Source organism: Lactuca virosa, chromosome 1 (genome assembly GCF_052849685.1).
Source record: "Lactuca virosa cultivar CGN04683 chromosome 1, Lactuca_virosa_CGN04683_v6, whole genome shotgun sequence".
Classification (NCBI taxonomy): domain Eukaryota; kingdom Viridiplantae; phylum Streptophyta; class Magnoliopsida; order Asterales; family Asteraceae; genus Lactuca; species Lactuca virosa.
In genome coordinates this window covers 76,388,672-76,406,591 of record NC_136426.1, presented here as the reverse complement: position 1 = coordinate 76,406,591, position 17,920 = coordinate 76,388,672, and the positions used below count along the sequence as shown (strand labels likewise).

At 37.6% G+C, this 17,920-nt stretch overlaps 1 protein-coding gene across 1 annotated transcript; it reads left to right on the top strand.

The window, feature by feature from the left end:
- Positions 1 to 373: 373 nt before the first annotated feature.
- LOC145115311 (uncharacterized) lies at positions 374 to 3,224 on the top strand. Its single transcript, XM_079051587.1, has 4 exons — positions 374 to 1,265; positions 1,353 to 2,041; positions 2,705 to 3,097; positions 3,210 to 3,224. Exons 1-4 carry the CDS (start codon positions 374 to 376, stop codon positions 3,222 to 3,224), a joined length of 1,989 nt encoding a protein of 662 aa, XP_078907713.1.
- The last annotated feature ends 14,696 nt before the right edge of the window (positions 3,225 to 17,920 follow it).

The following is a 17,920-nucleotide window of genomic DNA, read 5'->3' as shown; positions in this document are numbered from 1 at the left end:
TATTTTTAAGTCTAGAAATCACTTTCTAAATTGGACTTATGGACATTTTTGTGTTTTTTTTCATAATTTTTGGACTTTGTTTTTGGGTTTGTGTTTGGCCCATGTCTCTTTAGGGTTTCTTTTAAAATTCTGCTTCTTATTTAAGTCTTTCTGATGTAATTTGGATGGTCATTGATCAGTTTAAAGAACTTTCATTTTTCTCTCAAAATTTCGTGTGTGTTTTACCGAATTTTGAAGCCAATCCCACGGTATTCATAGAATCAACGTGGTTTGGGCAAGATTATCCTGGGTATTCTTCTAGAATCAATAGTTTTGATCTTTGGTCATTTGTTCGCTGCATCAGTCGGTATCAGAGCCGAATTCCTGGTTCAAAATGCCTCCAAGGAGAAACAGACCACCCGGTGATGTTCATGAACAGGAACTAGAACAACGTTTTATGGCACGGATGGAGGAGAGGATGGATCAAATGGTTGACCAATTGACTAGTCGAATGGTCGAACTGATGAATCGAGGAGGAAACAGGTCTCAAACTCACTCACAAGTGGAAGATGAAGAGTTTGGGAATCCGTTTGGTGATGGTGGCAGTTCGTCTTCCGATGAGAACCCGGTGAGGCAGACAAGGCATAATCGTGGGGCTGATAATAGGCGTTGGGAGGCCGGATTGAGAATTGATATACCAGAATTTGATGGGGTTAGTTTGAATCCGGAGGGGTTCATCGACTGGTTGGCAACAGTTGAAGAAGTGTTTGAGTTCAAAGAAGTTCCTGAAAACAAGAGAGTTCCATTGATCGCAACCAGGCTACGTGGCAGGGCATCCGCACGGTGGAAACAGTTGAAACTGACTCGAGATAGACTCGGAAAATCAAAGGTTGTGACTTGGAGAAAGATGAAGAAGTGTTTGCGGTCCCACTTTTTGCCCCATAATTTTCAACGATTGATGTACCAACGCCTACAGAATCTGAAGCAGGGTCCGAAGTCGGTTGATGATTATACAACCGAGTTCTACCAATTAATCGCTCGAAATGATATTCAAGAGACAGAGGAACAACTTGTGGCTCGATATGTTGGAGGTTTATGGGTTCAGATCATGGGCTCTGTGAATATGTTTGACCCGGTATCCATTTCTGAAGTACACCAACGAGCATTGGTTTTTGAGAAACAAAACCGTCGGGTGGGCGGTTCATCTTCGTCTGCCATTGTTGGAGGAAGTCCCGGGACGGGTGGTATAGTACCTCGTGCTGTGCCTAATCAACAGAGGCCAACAGGTACCAGTGTTGGACCAATCCCTAAGGGGCCTGGTAGTAGTGGCTTAAAGTGTTTTAATTGTGGAGAGACGGGTCACTGACAATCAGAGTGCAAGAAGGCTGGTAAACGACACTTGTTTGTTGAGCCCGAAGATTGGCAAAATGATGATGTTGGTGAAAATTACGAAGATGCCCCGGTGTATGATGACGATCCTCAATTCGAAGTAGAAGTTGTAACTGGAGATGTAGGAGTGAATTTGGTGGTGAGACGCTCTTGTTATACACCGAAAGTTATTGGTGATGACTGGCTCAAACATAACATCTTCCAGTCAACATGTACTATTTTAGGTAAGGTTTGTTCCTTCGTTATTGATTCAGGAAGTTGTGATAACCTGGTATCTGAAGAGGCGGTTCACAAGTTGGCGTTGAAAACTGAAAATAGATCCAAGCCTTACAAGCTACAATGGCTTAAGAAGGGTGGTGAGGTAACTATATCTAAACGAGCTCTTGTTTCATTTTCTGTTGGTACTACATATAAAGATGATGTTTGGTGTGATGTGGTTGTGATGGATGCTTGTCACTTATTGTTGGGTAGACCTTGGGAGTATGATCGTAATATAGATCATAACGGGAGATCCAATACTTATAGTTTCATGTTTGGTGGTGTGAAGATAACTTTGGTTCCCAGTAAGCCAAAAGAGCATGTTGCAAGACCTTCGGGTACTCTGTTAACTCTTACTCAGTTCGAAGAGGAGTTAGAGGCGGAAGGTGGCATTTTTGTGTTGATCGGGAAGGAGGTGACTAAGGAGGTTGAAGTTCCTAAGGCTATGGTTCCTTTACTTAAGGAATTTGATGATGTTTTCCCTAATGAATTACCTGATGGCCTGCCACCTTTACGTGACATCCAACACCATATTGATTTACAACCAGGAGCACAGTTGCCTAATAGGCCACATTACAGAATGAGTCCTAGGGAGCATGAAGAGTTGTGTCGACAGGTGGAGGAATTAATTTCAAAAGGTCATGTTCGGGAAAGCATGAGCCCGTGTGCTGTTCCTGCTTTGTTGACTCCTAAAAAAAAGGATGGTACTTGGTGTATGTGTGTTGATAGTCGTGCCATCAATAAGATCACAGTGAGGTACAGATTTCCAATTCCTCGACTTGATGACTTGCTTGACCAGATCAGTGGTGCCACTATCTTTACCAAACTGGACTTAAAGACTGGGTACTACCAGATTCGACTTACACCGGGTGATGAATGGAAAACTGCCTTCAAGACTCGTGAAGGATTGTATGAGTGGTTGGTGATGCCTTTTGGTTTATCAAATGCTCCTAGTACATTCATGCGTGTGATGAACCAATTGTTCAGGCCCTTTATTGGTAAATTTGTAGTCGTCTATTTTGATGACATACTTATTTACAGTGTTACTCCTGGAGAGCATGTCATCCATGTGTGACAGGTCTTGACCTTACTTCGCAGGGATAGTTTGTATGCAGCTGTGAAGAAGTGTGTGTTCATGGTCCCAAAAGGCTTGTTCTTGGGTTATGTTGTTTCTGGTGAAGGAATACAGGTGGACGAATCTAAGGTGGCAGCTGTCAGACAATGGCCAACTCCAAATACCATCACTGAAGTACGAAGCTTCCATGGTCTTGCTTCTTTCTATAGGCGTTTTATTCCAAACTTCAGTTCCCTTATGGCACCTATTACTGATTGTATGAAAGGGAAGACCTTTACTTGGACAGAGGCGGCAGAATCGGCTTTCCAACTGGTTAAAGAGAAACTTACCTCAGCACCGATTCTTGTATTACCAGATTTTTCTCAAGTTTTTGAATTACACACGGATGCTTCAAAGGTTGGAGTTGGAGCAGTTCTAAGTCAAGGGGGACGACCGGTTGCCTATTTCAGTGAGAAGTTGACGGGGCCAAAGCTGCGTTATAGCACTTATGATGTTGAATTCTATGCAGTGGTCCAAGCTATAAAGCATTGGCGTCACTACCTGTTTCATAAAGAGTTTGTTTTGTTTACGAATCATGATTCTCTAAAGCACATCCGAAGTCAAGATAAGGTGTCCCATAAGCATGGGCGGTGGATGGCATTCTTGGAAAAGTTCACTTTTGTTGTGAAGCACAAATCTGGAGTGTCGAATCGGGTGGCAGATGCTTTGAGTAGAAGACGTAATTTGCTAGTTTCCATGAGGGTTGGTGTGCCAGGGTTGGCTGTCCTCATGGAGCAGTTGGCTGTTGATCCTTACTTTTCTGTTATTCTGCAGGATATACAATTTGGGCGGAGGTCTGATTTTCTAGTGCATAAAGGTTTCCTTTTCAAAGGGAATCAGTTTTGTGTCCCCGATTCTAGTCTTCATCTTCAAATCATCAAGGAGTTGCATGGTGAGGGGCATGTCGGGCGAGATCGCACTTTACAGTTGGTGAAATCATCTTACTTTTGGCCTACTATGCGCAAGGAGGTGGATCGATATGTTAAACGGTGCAGAATATGTCAGGTTTCGAAGGGAACGGCTACCAATGCTGTGTTGAGTTTTGAGCATTCTAACACTCCTATGGTGTACATGCAACCCTATAAAGCTTGGATCTATGTTTTCTCTATTATACATGCAAATATTAACTATTCCAAGGTTTCATCCTAACTAGCACATTATGAAGCACCTATACTACAAAGTTCTAGTTAGATGACATACCTTTTGATGTAGCTTGATGTCTTCAAGCTTTAAGAGCTTAGCCCCAATAGTGTGGAAGCCTCAAATGGAATCACAAATCACCAAAACACCTTGGAAGAACTTGAGAGAATATGTATCCACACTAAAATCGGCCCACTCTTATTTTCACACACTTGTGCCAATTTTGTGAGCCAAGGACCCCTTTATATATTATGGAGGATTAGGGTTACATCCATGAAAACCCTAATACCCATGACCTTTCATTTACATAGGATCCATGGGTTAAAAGCTCCATGGACCATCCATGAAAGCTTAGCCCAACCTAAATGAACTTGGCCCATTCCATATATATAAGAGTCCATATTTAATTAGTTCTTTTGATCACTTAATTAATTCTAAATTAATTCTTGATCAATACTAATTAAATAATATGATTCCATATTAATATATTAGAACTTATAGCGCATGCAATCGATCCTGTACCCAAAGCAAATGGTACACGATTCATGATGTCTCACATAAAGACATGATTCTAGACCATTCTTTTGCTACAATATTTTTATTTGCCATGTTTTCAAAATTTGACTATGAAGAGGAATGACGTAATCATAATCGAATTTTGAGAACGCAATATATACAATTTCCTTAAGTTGAACCAATCCAACATGAAATTCATATATATATTCTTGACTAAAGATGATTAAGGTCTCAATCTAAGCCTTTAGAACTGAAATGAAGTATATCCTCTCCCTTAATTATAGCAAAACAACTTTTTCAATCCCTGCAGCCTCACGAATTGAAACTTTTGTTTTCTATAATTAACATTGCTAACTTGCAACACTAACAATAATTATCATGCTCCCACTAACATGATGATTATTAGCATAACACTTATGCTCCCACTAGCTTTGACATGTACTCAGAAATCAGCTGGACTTCTAGAAATCAATACTTTATTGACTTCTTACCAAAGTTCAGATTTCTGATAGGAGATGCTTTGATAAAACTTTATCAAAATCATACACCTTTCCTTAGATAGCATGCATGTGTGTCTAAACAATTTCAGAACTATGAAAAGGGATGCCGTAATCATAGTCTCAATTATTTAGACCTTTTGCCATCTGCTTCAAATCTACTTGGTGGAAGTGTTTCCTCACCATCATTTTCATGAATCGGAGAGAAACCTTATGACCCTTAGATTTTATGGTGTATGTGTTCTTATCCATGTGAATCGTCAAAACCATAGTCACAAGACAAGTATAATGACAAATCCAAACTCATTTGGACTGAACTTATGTAATCTTAACTTCTTGCCACCTGGCAGTACAGGGCCTGCCATTGCTTCCAAGTTGTTATGCAGCCAATTGAGAACTTTCAGAACTCCTATGCAAAGCCAACTTTAACTGGAATGGGCACAGAATATGTCAACACGATAGGTTATAAACCTCAAGTCGTGTGCTAGTGAAGAACCTTAGGTTTTATTCTTGATTAGTTCTTGAAATTCTTTTTAGGATCTTTAAGACTCCCACTATCCTCTTGACATATAAGACTATCTTGCCAAATATTCAAGAGATAGTGCGGATTCTTTATCAAGACAAACACTTCACACAATTGGCCTTAGTTGGTCTTTGTTTTATCCAAAACATCACAACTTACCAATTTCAAATGTACAAGAGTAGGACACTTTTACTCTTACATTTGACAAGTGTTTTAAACCTTTCTTTAAGATATGTCACTCAAGTTACAATCTTGGAGTATGACTCTAAGAATTGTTTTGGAACGAAGTATGACTCATCTTCCTGATCTAACCATTTCAACAATTCATGACTCCTATTCTTAGTCATAAGAATGCACTAAGATGACCTTTAGAGGACTAATTGTGATATGATTTCTAAATCATTAAGATGATCACAAACATGATACTAAAGTACTCTCCCATCTTTTTAGATTTGAGAAACTTTTATCTTTCTGCCTAATTTGATTCTTCCCATTCGTTCTGCCATACATTGAGATTTTTCCAATGTTTCAGAATTATACTTAAACTTGTAAGGATAACCATATTTACTAAACTTTAGTAAATCAAATAGTCTTAACGAGCTTTGTGGTGGACATGACCAGTGCACAAGAATGTGTACTCGATCCCTTTAGTCCTTCACTTGACTCACACATCCATGTGAATAAGTAATTAGTCTTGATTTTCCAATGCTTGAAAGTTCTCATTCATCATACTATTCAACTTGCATGATTCCAAGTTTCGGTCCAATTGAAACTTGGGTGATGAGGAACTTTCCTGATTTGGTAAATTTAGACACTACCACAAATGAAAGAATCAAATCCATTTTCCAATATTGCTGTCAGTGGAATCATATAAGCAACAATTTTCCACAAATGCCATTGTAAGGACACTTCAAATAAATAAAATTAAACAATTTTCTTTTATTTTAAAACTTTTCGGAAAAACTTATCCTTACAATCCACATGGAAAATTGTTGTTATCTATTCCTTAGCAATATATCATAACTTCTTAAGCAACTGCTCAAAATTCTAATGCGATCGAAATCCACCTTCGCGATCAGAATCAGCATATACTTCCTTTAAGATTTCTCTCTATTCTTTGATTCTTAAAACATCAACATGTGACCCAGTCACATCATGTAATGAGGATCTCAGTATAGAACTTAACAGAATTAGATAATGGGCTCTACCTGATGTAGAGTCAAACTTATTGACTTTAACATCCTTAGGTAAATTTGGCAGCTTTGCAATCAACGCCCCTTCCTTTGGCAAAATAAACATATGGACCCTTTGGTAATGGGACTATCTCAGACTTAGCCTTTCTCTTTACCATTTGGTCAACCGGGTTGACTATGGCCAATCCCTTTCCATTGGGAAGAGAATGCTTTTTCTGGATTTCCAGTGTCACCATTGTCATTGTCCATAAAGTTTTTGGGAAGTTGATCTTCTTATCAAATTTGCTTTACTGTCGTTCCAAATCATTGCTGATTCAGCAGCACCAAGCAAATAGATATGATCATTAAGGTTCATGTCATAGTCTGTTTCATAGTAGTCCCAAAGGAACTCACTATGTGACTTAGAAAGTGATTGAACATCCAACTTTCTCAAGACTTTGACACCCAACTCTCCCGGCTTGTCAATATGTGACTTCATCTCTAAGATGTGATCACACATAGACCTTGCTTGCCATTAGGGCTTGAGTGACCTTGAACTTGTGGGTTAGGGAGAATAATTGGAGAAGGTGGAGGAAGAGAAGTATGACTTCCATGAGCCAAACTCGGGAAGTCATATTAATTAGGAAAGCTTGGTTTGGGAAGATCATTGTTGTCTAAACCAGACATCAACAATGGGAGAAATTCACGTAAAGTTGATTTAAGTCCTTAATATAACACCCAATATGATATATTAAGGCTAGGACCCAACAAACTATTTTATAACTTGGAAGAGGGATGCCGTAATCCAAGCTATAAAATATTTGAAGGTAGGTGAATGACGATTCACCAATTTCCACCAAGATAAACGAAATGTATTATTAGGTTTTAATTGGTTTTGAAACTCCTAGATTCTTTTGAGATTCATTGAACTTTTCAATGGCATGTTTCAATCTCGAGTGTGCCCTTCAGGTTTTGTGACTGGGATGCCGAGGATCACAAAACAAGGTGTGAAGTAACCATGCAAATATACTTGGTACCCTTAATATTTACCCCTCAATCGATGTGCCGGTTAACCACACACGCTCCAACGATACTATTATAAACATTAAGTTACCCTTTGCCTACCTTGTTAAGTCCAGGTTAGTGTGCCGGTTAACCACACACGCTCCACTAACAGCTTAAACAAAGTGCAAAGTGTAAATTCATGGATTAGCACCTTATTCACATTTTCCTAAGTAACTAAGATTGGGAATTTATAAGTGTTTAGTTACTTAGTATTTATCATTATACTTATAATGAAGGGAGAATTATAGTCCTTGTCCTACCTGTTCGGCTAACGACCCTCCACCGGTCAAGGAAGCGGTGAGTGAGAGTGGACACCCATTAAACTGCCATTTTATAGGCAGTAACCTTATACCCCCCTTATAGACCGGCTTCGTGAATGAGGCCTACTAATGGTAAGACGACTTGCTCTTATACATATAATATATTAAACTTTTAATATTATAATAGTATAAGGGTGTATTTTAGACATTTAAAATACTTGGTGGTTTAATCTATTAATTAAACTAGACTTTTAATTTAATTAAACTCAAACCATATATTTATGGATTAATAATACTCTTTTAATTAAACGCTTTAATTAACTATTAATAAAGTCCATAAGAGTTAATTTGAACTATTCAACAAAACATCATAATTCCAATTATTAAACTCAAAATTGAAACCATTTAATTAATTGTTTAAGTTATGAACCCAAGAGTTTTAGAATTCAATTCTTTTTTTTCATAAAAAACTTTTTCCAAATTCCAAAACTTGAGGGCAAGTTTTGTAACTCTTGAAAACCTTTGGATTCCATAACTTATGGAGTTAAATACTTGTTTTATGATGAAATTTTTCATGTTCCATAACTTAAGAACAAGTTATGGAATTCTTTAAAACATTAACTCTAAATTTTGTAACTCCATAAAAACTTTGAATCAATTTTTTTTTTAAAAAAAACTTTCATATCCATAACTTATGGAGGTTTCAAAACACTTAAGATCACAACTTTAAAAAAAACTTTTGAGCTCAAAAGTTTTATGACAAAATTTGTAACTCCTTAAAACATTTAGATCAAACTTTTAAAACTAATAAAATAATCATATCATTTTATCTTTTACTAAATTTGACCTAATTCAACTCATATAGCAAATGATTCAAATTTTACAAATAATTAGTTTTTCACACAACAAGTAATTATCTTAAAATTTGACAAACGTCATGTTTTTTTCCTTTTTTTCAACTTGAAAATAAAACATTTGCATCAATATAACAGAAAACAACCCATGGCTCTGATACCACTATTGGGTTTTGAGCATTCTAACACTCCTATGGTGTACATGCAACCCTATAAACCTTGGATCTATGTTTTCTCTATTATACATACAAATATTAAATATCCCAAGGTTTCATCCTAACTAGCATATTATGAAGCACCTATACTACAAAGTTCTAGTTAGATGACATACCTTTTGATGTAACTTGATGTCTTCAAGCTTTAAGAGCTTAGCCTCAATAGTGTGGAAGCCTCAAATGGAATCACAAATCACCAAAACACATTGGAAGAACTTGAGAGAATATGTATGCACACTAAAATCGGCCCACTCTTATTTTCACACACTTGTGCCAATTTTGTGAGCCAAGGACCCCTTTATATATTATGGAGGATTAGGGTTATATCCATGTAAACCCTAATACCCATGACCTTTCATTTACATAGGATCCATGGGTTAAAAGCTCCATGGACCATCCATGAAAGCTTAGCCTAACCTAAATGAACTTGGCCCATTCCATATATATAAGAGTCCATATTTAATTAGTTCTTTTGATCACTTAATTAATTCTAAATTAATTCTTGATCAATACTAATTAAATAATATGATTCCATATTAATATATTAGAACTTATAATATATTAATATAAATCATAAATATACTATTCTCAAAAGACTATCCATATAAATTGTGCCGGTGAAGTGCAACCCAAATGGACCATGCCGGGTCGGGTCAAGTACATACCAAATATAGTTATGGACTTAGACATTAATCCAACAATATCCACCTGATAAATCACTCGAGACATCTACAATGAACTTCGTGACTCAAGATTTCAGAACCAACACCTCACATTAGGACCCAAACTCCTAACGGAAAACCCACAAGAAGACGGGGTCCACCATAGAAAACAATCATTGAGCGACTTCCGGTGCACAAATAATATATCAACCTAAACAAACTTTTACTAACCACATAATCCAAACCAGCTGGTCACCGAGTCTCCCGACTCCCAAAAACGACGCACTGACATCCAACCGTGCCAATAAGACTAACAACCAATGCCACCGGGTCTAAAGACTCTCAACCATCAATCCACTAACTTTCAGGAAACCCATTCAACATCCATTTTGACGCTAACTGAACATAACCCAGGCCATACCTTTTTATCACACACCATTCCCTTCACAAGGCAGGCTGCTACCAATTCAAAATCAGACGAAAACATGGTCGCACTCAACCAGAGAATGAGATAGGCAGTCGCACTCTTGTTCCAATTCAAGGGCTATAACCCAAATAGGAACCATTCATATAATATGAACCAAGTGCTCCATTTCTATCTTGTCCAGACCATATACGTCCCTCACAACAAAATCTAATGAACTTACCACCATACACATCGTTAAGAGAAACATCCTTATGAACGACTGAACCAGATCCCATCAATACGTAACTAGCTCGATAGAACTTTTAAAGTTAACCAGAAATGTTGCTAAAACCATGGTCGGATCCATCAAATTATCAACCCTTCTAGCACGACACGCCAAAAATTAGATTCTACGCAGATCTAATGTCCCGTCTGAAAAACTGAACAACACTATACCAAATTCTAGACTTCCAATAACCAAGGACATCTTCCAAACTCGAGCTGAACTTGACGATAGGTTGATGAATCCATTGAACTTCACTGATACAGCTCAAAAACTTCCGAAGAATCTCCGCTTTGATGATGAACGAAATGACCAATGATTGAGGATGCATTGGCACCTAATCCAATGAACCAATACACTACTGAACCAAAACCCACGTGGAGAGGAGCATACCCATATTTCAAACTGATTTACCAATCGACAACTGCCAAGTCTAGACTATAAATAACAATCCATACAACGATCTGACAAATCCCTCAACAACCGATACTCAACCCGAGAGATCCTAGCGCCTCCTCATATATTCATTGTCATCCCAAAAGGAACCAATGACTACAATGAGCTCGTTGACCAACTACTTCATGCTGCGAGACAACTCGCGTATTTCCTGAACACATACATCTGATAGCCACTTGCTCTACACCCCCGACTTGACCAAATCTTGAATCGAAGTCTTGCATACCCACACCGCAGATTCCTATGAACCATTCTTCTGACACCACAAAATCAAACAGATCGATGATCCACCAAGCAGAATACCTAGTTCTCCTACACTTAAGGTTCGAACTACCACCCAGTAGTGTTGCAACCAAACCATATCTCAAACCGGCTCAACCAGGTACAAACCATCCCTGACTCTTGGAATGTATAACACACGCAATGTGATATTCTAGATAAGGACCAAGAAAACCCTAAGAGATTCTAAATCTCGGGTGAAGACCTCAGAAATTTCTAATCATAACCACTTCTAACATTAAGAACCCCCCACAGATGCACAAGCAATAATTCTGACAGTCCATTCATAACACCGATTCTCTTTCCCGAAACAGATGGATTACCACTTACCTCATCCACAATTCCCCAACCATCAATCTGGTACCTTACCTGCCCATATCCAAAGAAAACAGAGCCTTGATCGCATATCAAGGCAACCAATCCACAATAATCCTCTTGTGCATTCCCACACTGATATTTTTCCTACAAAAACCACAACCATGTAGCCCTATGTTGGGTCTACACCCCAACTATAAAGGTCACATGTCTGCTCTCTCTTGCTTCCGAACACGAAAAGCTGGAAGAACATAAACCCCGTCGTAGATAGCGACATTCCAAACCGGCTGCCAATCACTCAGCCTCCGGCTGCAATCCTCGAGCCGATCATAGCAACCACTTTCTTCTTGAGTCTCGCGACTCTACTGGCACTACCTCAAGTAAGGCCTTCGATACCTTAAAATTAACTAACTCACATAGGTCTGCACCCTGCAAATCCAACCTGACATGGCTACCAAGGCCCAAACCATCACCAGACCCATCCTCAATCTGAACAACCATAACCAAAAGATCGACGGATACAGAAACACTGTCACGTATCATGGTATCAAACCATGGTATCTATCCTCCACCATTTCCTTATAATCCTCGTGACTTCCCTCGATTCGAGTATGGATCATGTGCTTCCAGTAGTACGGGACTAATACTACCTTCCACATCTATTTATACCTTCCTCAATAGTCAATCTCGATCCTCTAAGTCACCTACTCATAATAATACTCCCAATACTCGCTAACCAGCGTAGCAACCGCACTAAATTACACCCTGGCTCTCCTAAGATGTCCATCTCACCCAACCCTAAAAACTCATGGAACTCACATGCATAGTCATCTTAACTGGAATGGGCACAGAAACAATAATATGTCAAAACGATAGGTTATCAACCTCATGTCGTGTACTAGTGATAACTAAAAGGTTTATTCTTGATTAGTTTCTGAAACTATTCAAGACCATTTAGACTCCCACTGACCTCTTGACATATAAGATTCTCTGTCAAGGAACATTCCTTAACAAACAAATATTCAAGAGTTAGTGTGAGTTCTTATCAAGAAAACACTTCATATAATTGGTCTTAGTTGGTCTTTGTTTTAACCAAAACATCACAACTACCAATTTCAAATGTGCAAGAGTAAGAAAACATTTCTACTCCACATTTAATGAAGCATTATTAACATACTTAAAACATGTCACTCAAGATACAACTTGGAGTAACTAGAGTATGACTCTAAGACTCGATTTTGGAACGAAGTATGACTCATCAATTTGATTTAACCATTTCAACAATTCCTGATTCCTCTTCTTAGTCATACAAATGCACTAAGATGTTCTTAGAGGATCAATTGTGACATGGTTCCGTAATCATTAGGGTGACCATAAAACAGGATACAAAAGTACTCTCCTTTCTTTTCAGATTGGAGAAACTTTTATCTTTCTGTCCAATGGATTCTTCTTATTCATTCTGCTATACTTTGAAATTTTTTCAAGGTATCAGAAACTTTTATCTTTCTGTCTAATAGACTTTATCGTCCTTTGTGGTGGGTCTGACCAGTGCACATCAATGTGTACTAGATCCTTTAGTCTTTCACTTGACTCACATACACATGTGAACAAGTATTTAGTCTTCAATTTACTAAAGATCAAGATTCTCATACATCACACAATTCAAATCGCATGACTCCAATTGAAACTTGGGTGATGAGAATCATTCCTCACTCGGTAAATTAAGATACTACCATAAGCGATATATCTAAGAATCAAATCCATTTTCAACTTTGCTAATAATAGAAATTTAAACACCCATTTTCATTAAACGACATTGCAAGGAAACAACAAGATAAAATAAATAATTCATTTTGTTGATAAAGTGTGGAAAACGTGTCCTTACAATGCAAATTCATATGAAGACTATGTTTCTTAATATTCCTAAGCAATCTATCATAACTCCTAAGCAACACCTCAAAATTCTGAACATCGAACCATGCGATCGAAAATCCATCTCTTCACGATCAGAATTAGCATTTACTTTCCTTAAGCTTCCTTCTTTCTCTCTGATTCTGCAAAACATCAAAATGAAACTTTACATCATGTATTAAGAATCTATAAATAGGAAATTAATAGAGTTAGATAGTGGATGTACCTGAAGTAGAGTCATACAATTTTGACTTTACCATCACTTAGATCTCTCAGGTAGTCAGGGCAGCTTCGCTTCCAATGCCCCTTCAATTGGCAGTAAAACAAATGGACTCTTTAGGAGTGACACGTGGAACTATCTCAGAATCAGCTTTTCTCTTACTGTTAAACTCTTTGACCTTGGCTAATTTCTCTCCCTTAGGAGAAGAAATCATTTCTGGACTATCAACGTTGTCATTACCTATGTCCATGGAAATTTTGGAGGTAGATCTTCCAATCAATTTTGCTTTACTAGTGCGCCAAATCATTGTTGATTCAACATCAATTAGCAAATATGTCAGATCAATAAGGGTCACGTCGTGGTCTGTCGTATAGTAGTACTTAACGAACTGACTATACGACTCAGGAAGTGATTGAAGAAACAAGTCAAGAGCCAGCTTCCTCGGGAAAACGACACCCGACCTTCCCAGTCTGTCAATATGCAACTTCATCTTCAGAACGTGTGCACAAACAGGACTTCCATCTCGATGCTTGCATGCCAATAAGGATTGAGTGACCTTGAACTTTTCAAGTCGACGAAAACGTGGGTCAGGGAGAATTACTGGAGGAGGTGGAGGAAGAGAAGTATGATTTCTAGTTCCACCAATACACGAAGAAGGTAATGACCTTTCACCTTGTTCGACACATGGAAGATCATCTTCAGATGGAAAGCCTTTTCCAAAAGGATGAGGAAGACCATAGTTGTCAAAACTAGACATCTACAAAAAGGGAGAAATTCAAGTTAGATGATTAATCCATAATATAACACCCAAATGAAATATTAAGGCTAGGACCGAACACAATAATTCACAATTCGGAAAAGGGATGCCATAATCCAATTGCAAATTATTTGAAGGTAGGTAAATGACGATTTACCAATTCCACCATGAAAATTTTTAAATGAATTAGGTTTTAGATGACACTCCTAGATCATTTGAGATTCATTGAACTTTTCAATGGCATGTTTAATGTCGATTATGTCCTTCAAGTTTGTGACTGGGATACCGAGGATCACAAACAAGGTGTGAATAACCATGCAAATTAGATTGGTATTCCCGATGTCATTTATCATCTAATCAATGTGCCAGTTAACCACATACGCTCCATCAATCAACGATAATTTACGAGCTACCCATTGCCATCCTTCATTAGTCCACATTAGTGTGTCGGTTAACCACACACGCTCCACTAACTGACCAATAAGGTGCAATGTGCAATTTCATGGGTTAGCATCAAATTCACATTTCCTAAGTAACTAAGATTAGGAATTTATAAAGGCGTTTAGTTACTTTATAATTCATTATACTTTTAATGAGGATTTAGAGTCCTATCCTACCCGTTCGGCTAACAACCCTCCACTAGTCAAGAGTGCGGTGGGTAAGAGTGGATACCCAGTGGCGGTCATTTTACAAGCCGCTTCCTTAAACACCCCTTATAGACCAGCTTCGTGAATGAGGCCTACTAACGATAAGACTGACTTTTCTTATACATATATATAAATTAAACTTTTAATTTTGTAATAGTATAAGGGTGTATTTTTAAACTTTTTAAAAGACTAAGTGGTTTAATCTTTTAATAAATTAATCTTTTAACTTTATTAAATTTAAACCTATTTATGGATTTATTAATTGTCTTTTAATTAAAACACTTAATTAATTAATTAATAAAATCCATTAGGGTGTATTTTTAAACTATTAAAAAATATTAGGGTTTTACCATTTAAATTTCCAAAAAATTAAAACTTTTAATTTCAAATTTAAACTATAAAACCAAAAGGGGTATTTTGAAATTTTTCAAAATCTATGTTAAATCTTTGAATCAAAATAATCTTATATTATCCATATTTAACCAAATCCTTTAACTTTAATAAGGATATGATGATACCAATCGGAAAAATCAATTTTAGGCAATAAAAACGAGTTATGGTAATTATCAAAATCAAAATCAAATCGGAAAATCGAAATTTTAGGCAACTGACAAGTCAACTCGTCGAGTTGGGCAAGGAACTCGTCGAGTTCACCCAACCCGTCGAGTTCTGTGCCAACCCGAAATTTCTATTTTGTATAAACCATTCAATTCAATCAAAGTCAGACTCGTTTCTGCTATCTTTTAGCACTGTTTAGGGTTCGTTTAAGTGTTCTAAGCCTAAGTACAATCAAGGTTGAGATTAGGGATGAGTTAACAAAGTCGTAAAGTGGCATTTCGGGCCATACACTTCTTCAGGAGGAGTATACGGTCGTACACATGGGTGTACGGCCGTACACCCCCTCATGGTCGTACACTCGAGATGGTCGGTCACCCACCCCTATATATATGTGTGGACCTCACTTCCTTCATTTCTTTCTTCCCTTGGCCGCACACCGCTCCATTTTCTCTCAGGCTTCTTCAACCGTGAACCCTCCAAGGCTTCAAAAAAACATAAGTATTCCATCCTTTAGCTTGTTATACTTGAAAGACCTCTTGATTCAAGCCTTGATTCATCATGTTTCAACATGTTCTTCATCCCTTGAAGGGAGTACAGCCGTACACCTTCATAAGGTTGGCCGTACACACCTTAAAGGGCCTCCAAAGTGAGAGTTTAGCCCCTATCATCTAGTTGCACATGCTAAACCTTTGATCCTAGCCTTGATTCACCTTAAAATCGACCAATTTAGCATGAACATGAAGGGTGTACGGCCGCACACCCCTTGTACGGTCGTACACACCTCATAGGGCCGTAAACCCTCTTTGATGATCATTGATGGCCTTAAACTTCCAATAAAGCTAAGCATGGGACTAAGAACACTTCCTTGATGCTTCTTTGGGCCTTAAAACACCTCAAAATGCACACTTTCTCATGAGTGTACGGCTGTACATTCATGGGCCGTACACCCCTAGCCGTACACACATCCCCTTGGTCATACACTCCCCTTTGATCAATCACATATGATTTTAACACTTAGTTCAAGTGTTTCCAAGTCCCTAGGGTGGTTTCCTATCATGTCTAGTAGTGAAATACCCTAATTTGATTCATATACGTGTTATTACATGCTAAATAGGATCCATTTGTGTTCGAGACTTCACTTGACACTCAGTATCCCATATCGATCTTTCATACAAACCACTCACTCGAGGTGAGTTCATACCCCTACGCTTTTATGATTTTTAAACATTTTCAGGCGGGGAATACAAGCCAAACACAAATGATTTTCTGAACTAATACAAAAGGACTTTTAACAAGTATAAAACTTATGCAATTGATGTAGACAAACGATTTCCGTATTTTTATAAAATGTTTAGATATTTTATCCCTTTTGTACTATGTTGAGCATAAGGGACGTTTTCAACTTACAACCATAACTGTATAGTTTTCAGATTCAATATTCACATCAACTACATTATATACATGCAAACTATAATAGGTATAGCTTGGGGTTTTCAATACACAGCTTTTACGAATTCAGAGTTGTACACTGCTATTCATTTAAACTATGAAAGATTTAGTTTATGATATACATTACTATAAGAGTACACGCTTAATAGTTATTTAAGTATAATTATTACCTTATACAGTATTGAAAGGATTCAAATACAAGAGAGAAATACAGAATTACATGTAAACTAGATTATACAGCATTGTGAGACTCTACTTCAAAAACTGTACCCTTAGGTGTACTAAATTAAATCCTATTATAGTATAACCAGAGTCTCCTGGAGGGAGAGCGTGAGATTTGTGAATAGATCTATTCGGGATTGACAATCCCACACCTGAACTGCTAGCTACAGTTAGGCAGGCATGCCTGAGGTGACAAATGCCATTTAACCAACACTTGAAGAACGTTGTGAAGGTCACTAGGTCATATCAAGCATGGTTATACGACTCACAATAAGTATAAACTAATCTTTGTTTACGAGATTTCATTCTTCATTAGTTTTATTTTAAATAATAGAACTATTATACATAACATCTGGGGGATTTCAGAGATACACTACTCGGTTTTATTTTAATTAATAAAACAACAATACTTACTGGAAGTAGCCAGGGTTTTTAAAACAGAACATACTATACATACTAGTAGTAACCAAGCGTACAGACTAACATGTTTCATATACTACAAAGGAATACAGTAATAAACATTCATACAAGGAACTGGTATTATCTTACTTTCACTAAAAAAATATTGGATTTTTTGGAAACATACGAACATTTCTACAAACTCATCAACATATGTTCACTACAAAACATCGCTTATGAACTCACCAGCTTTATGCTGATACTCTTTCAAAACTGCTTGTATTCTCAGGAAATCAGTAGACAGGTACCTCCTGGAGTTTTGAGAAGACGGAGCATATAGAGTCACGTCTTTATATTTTTCGTATACTTTTGAT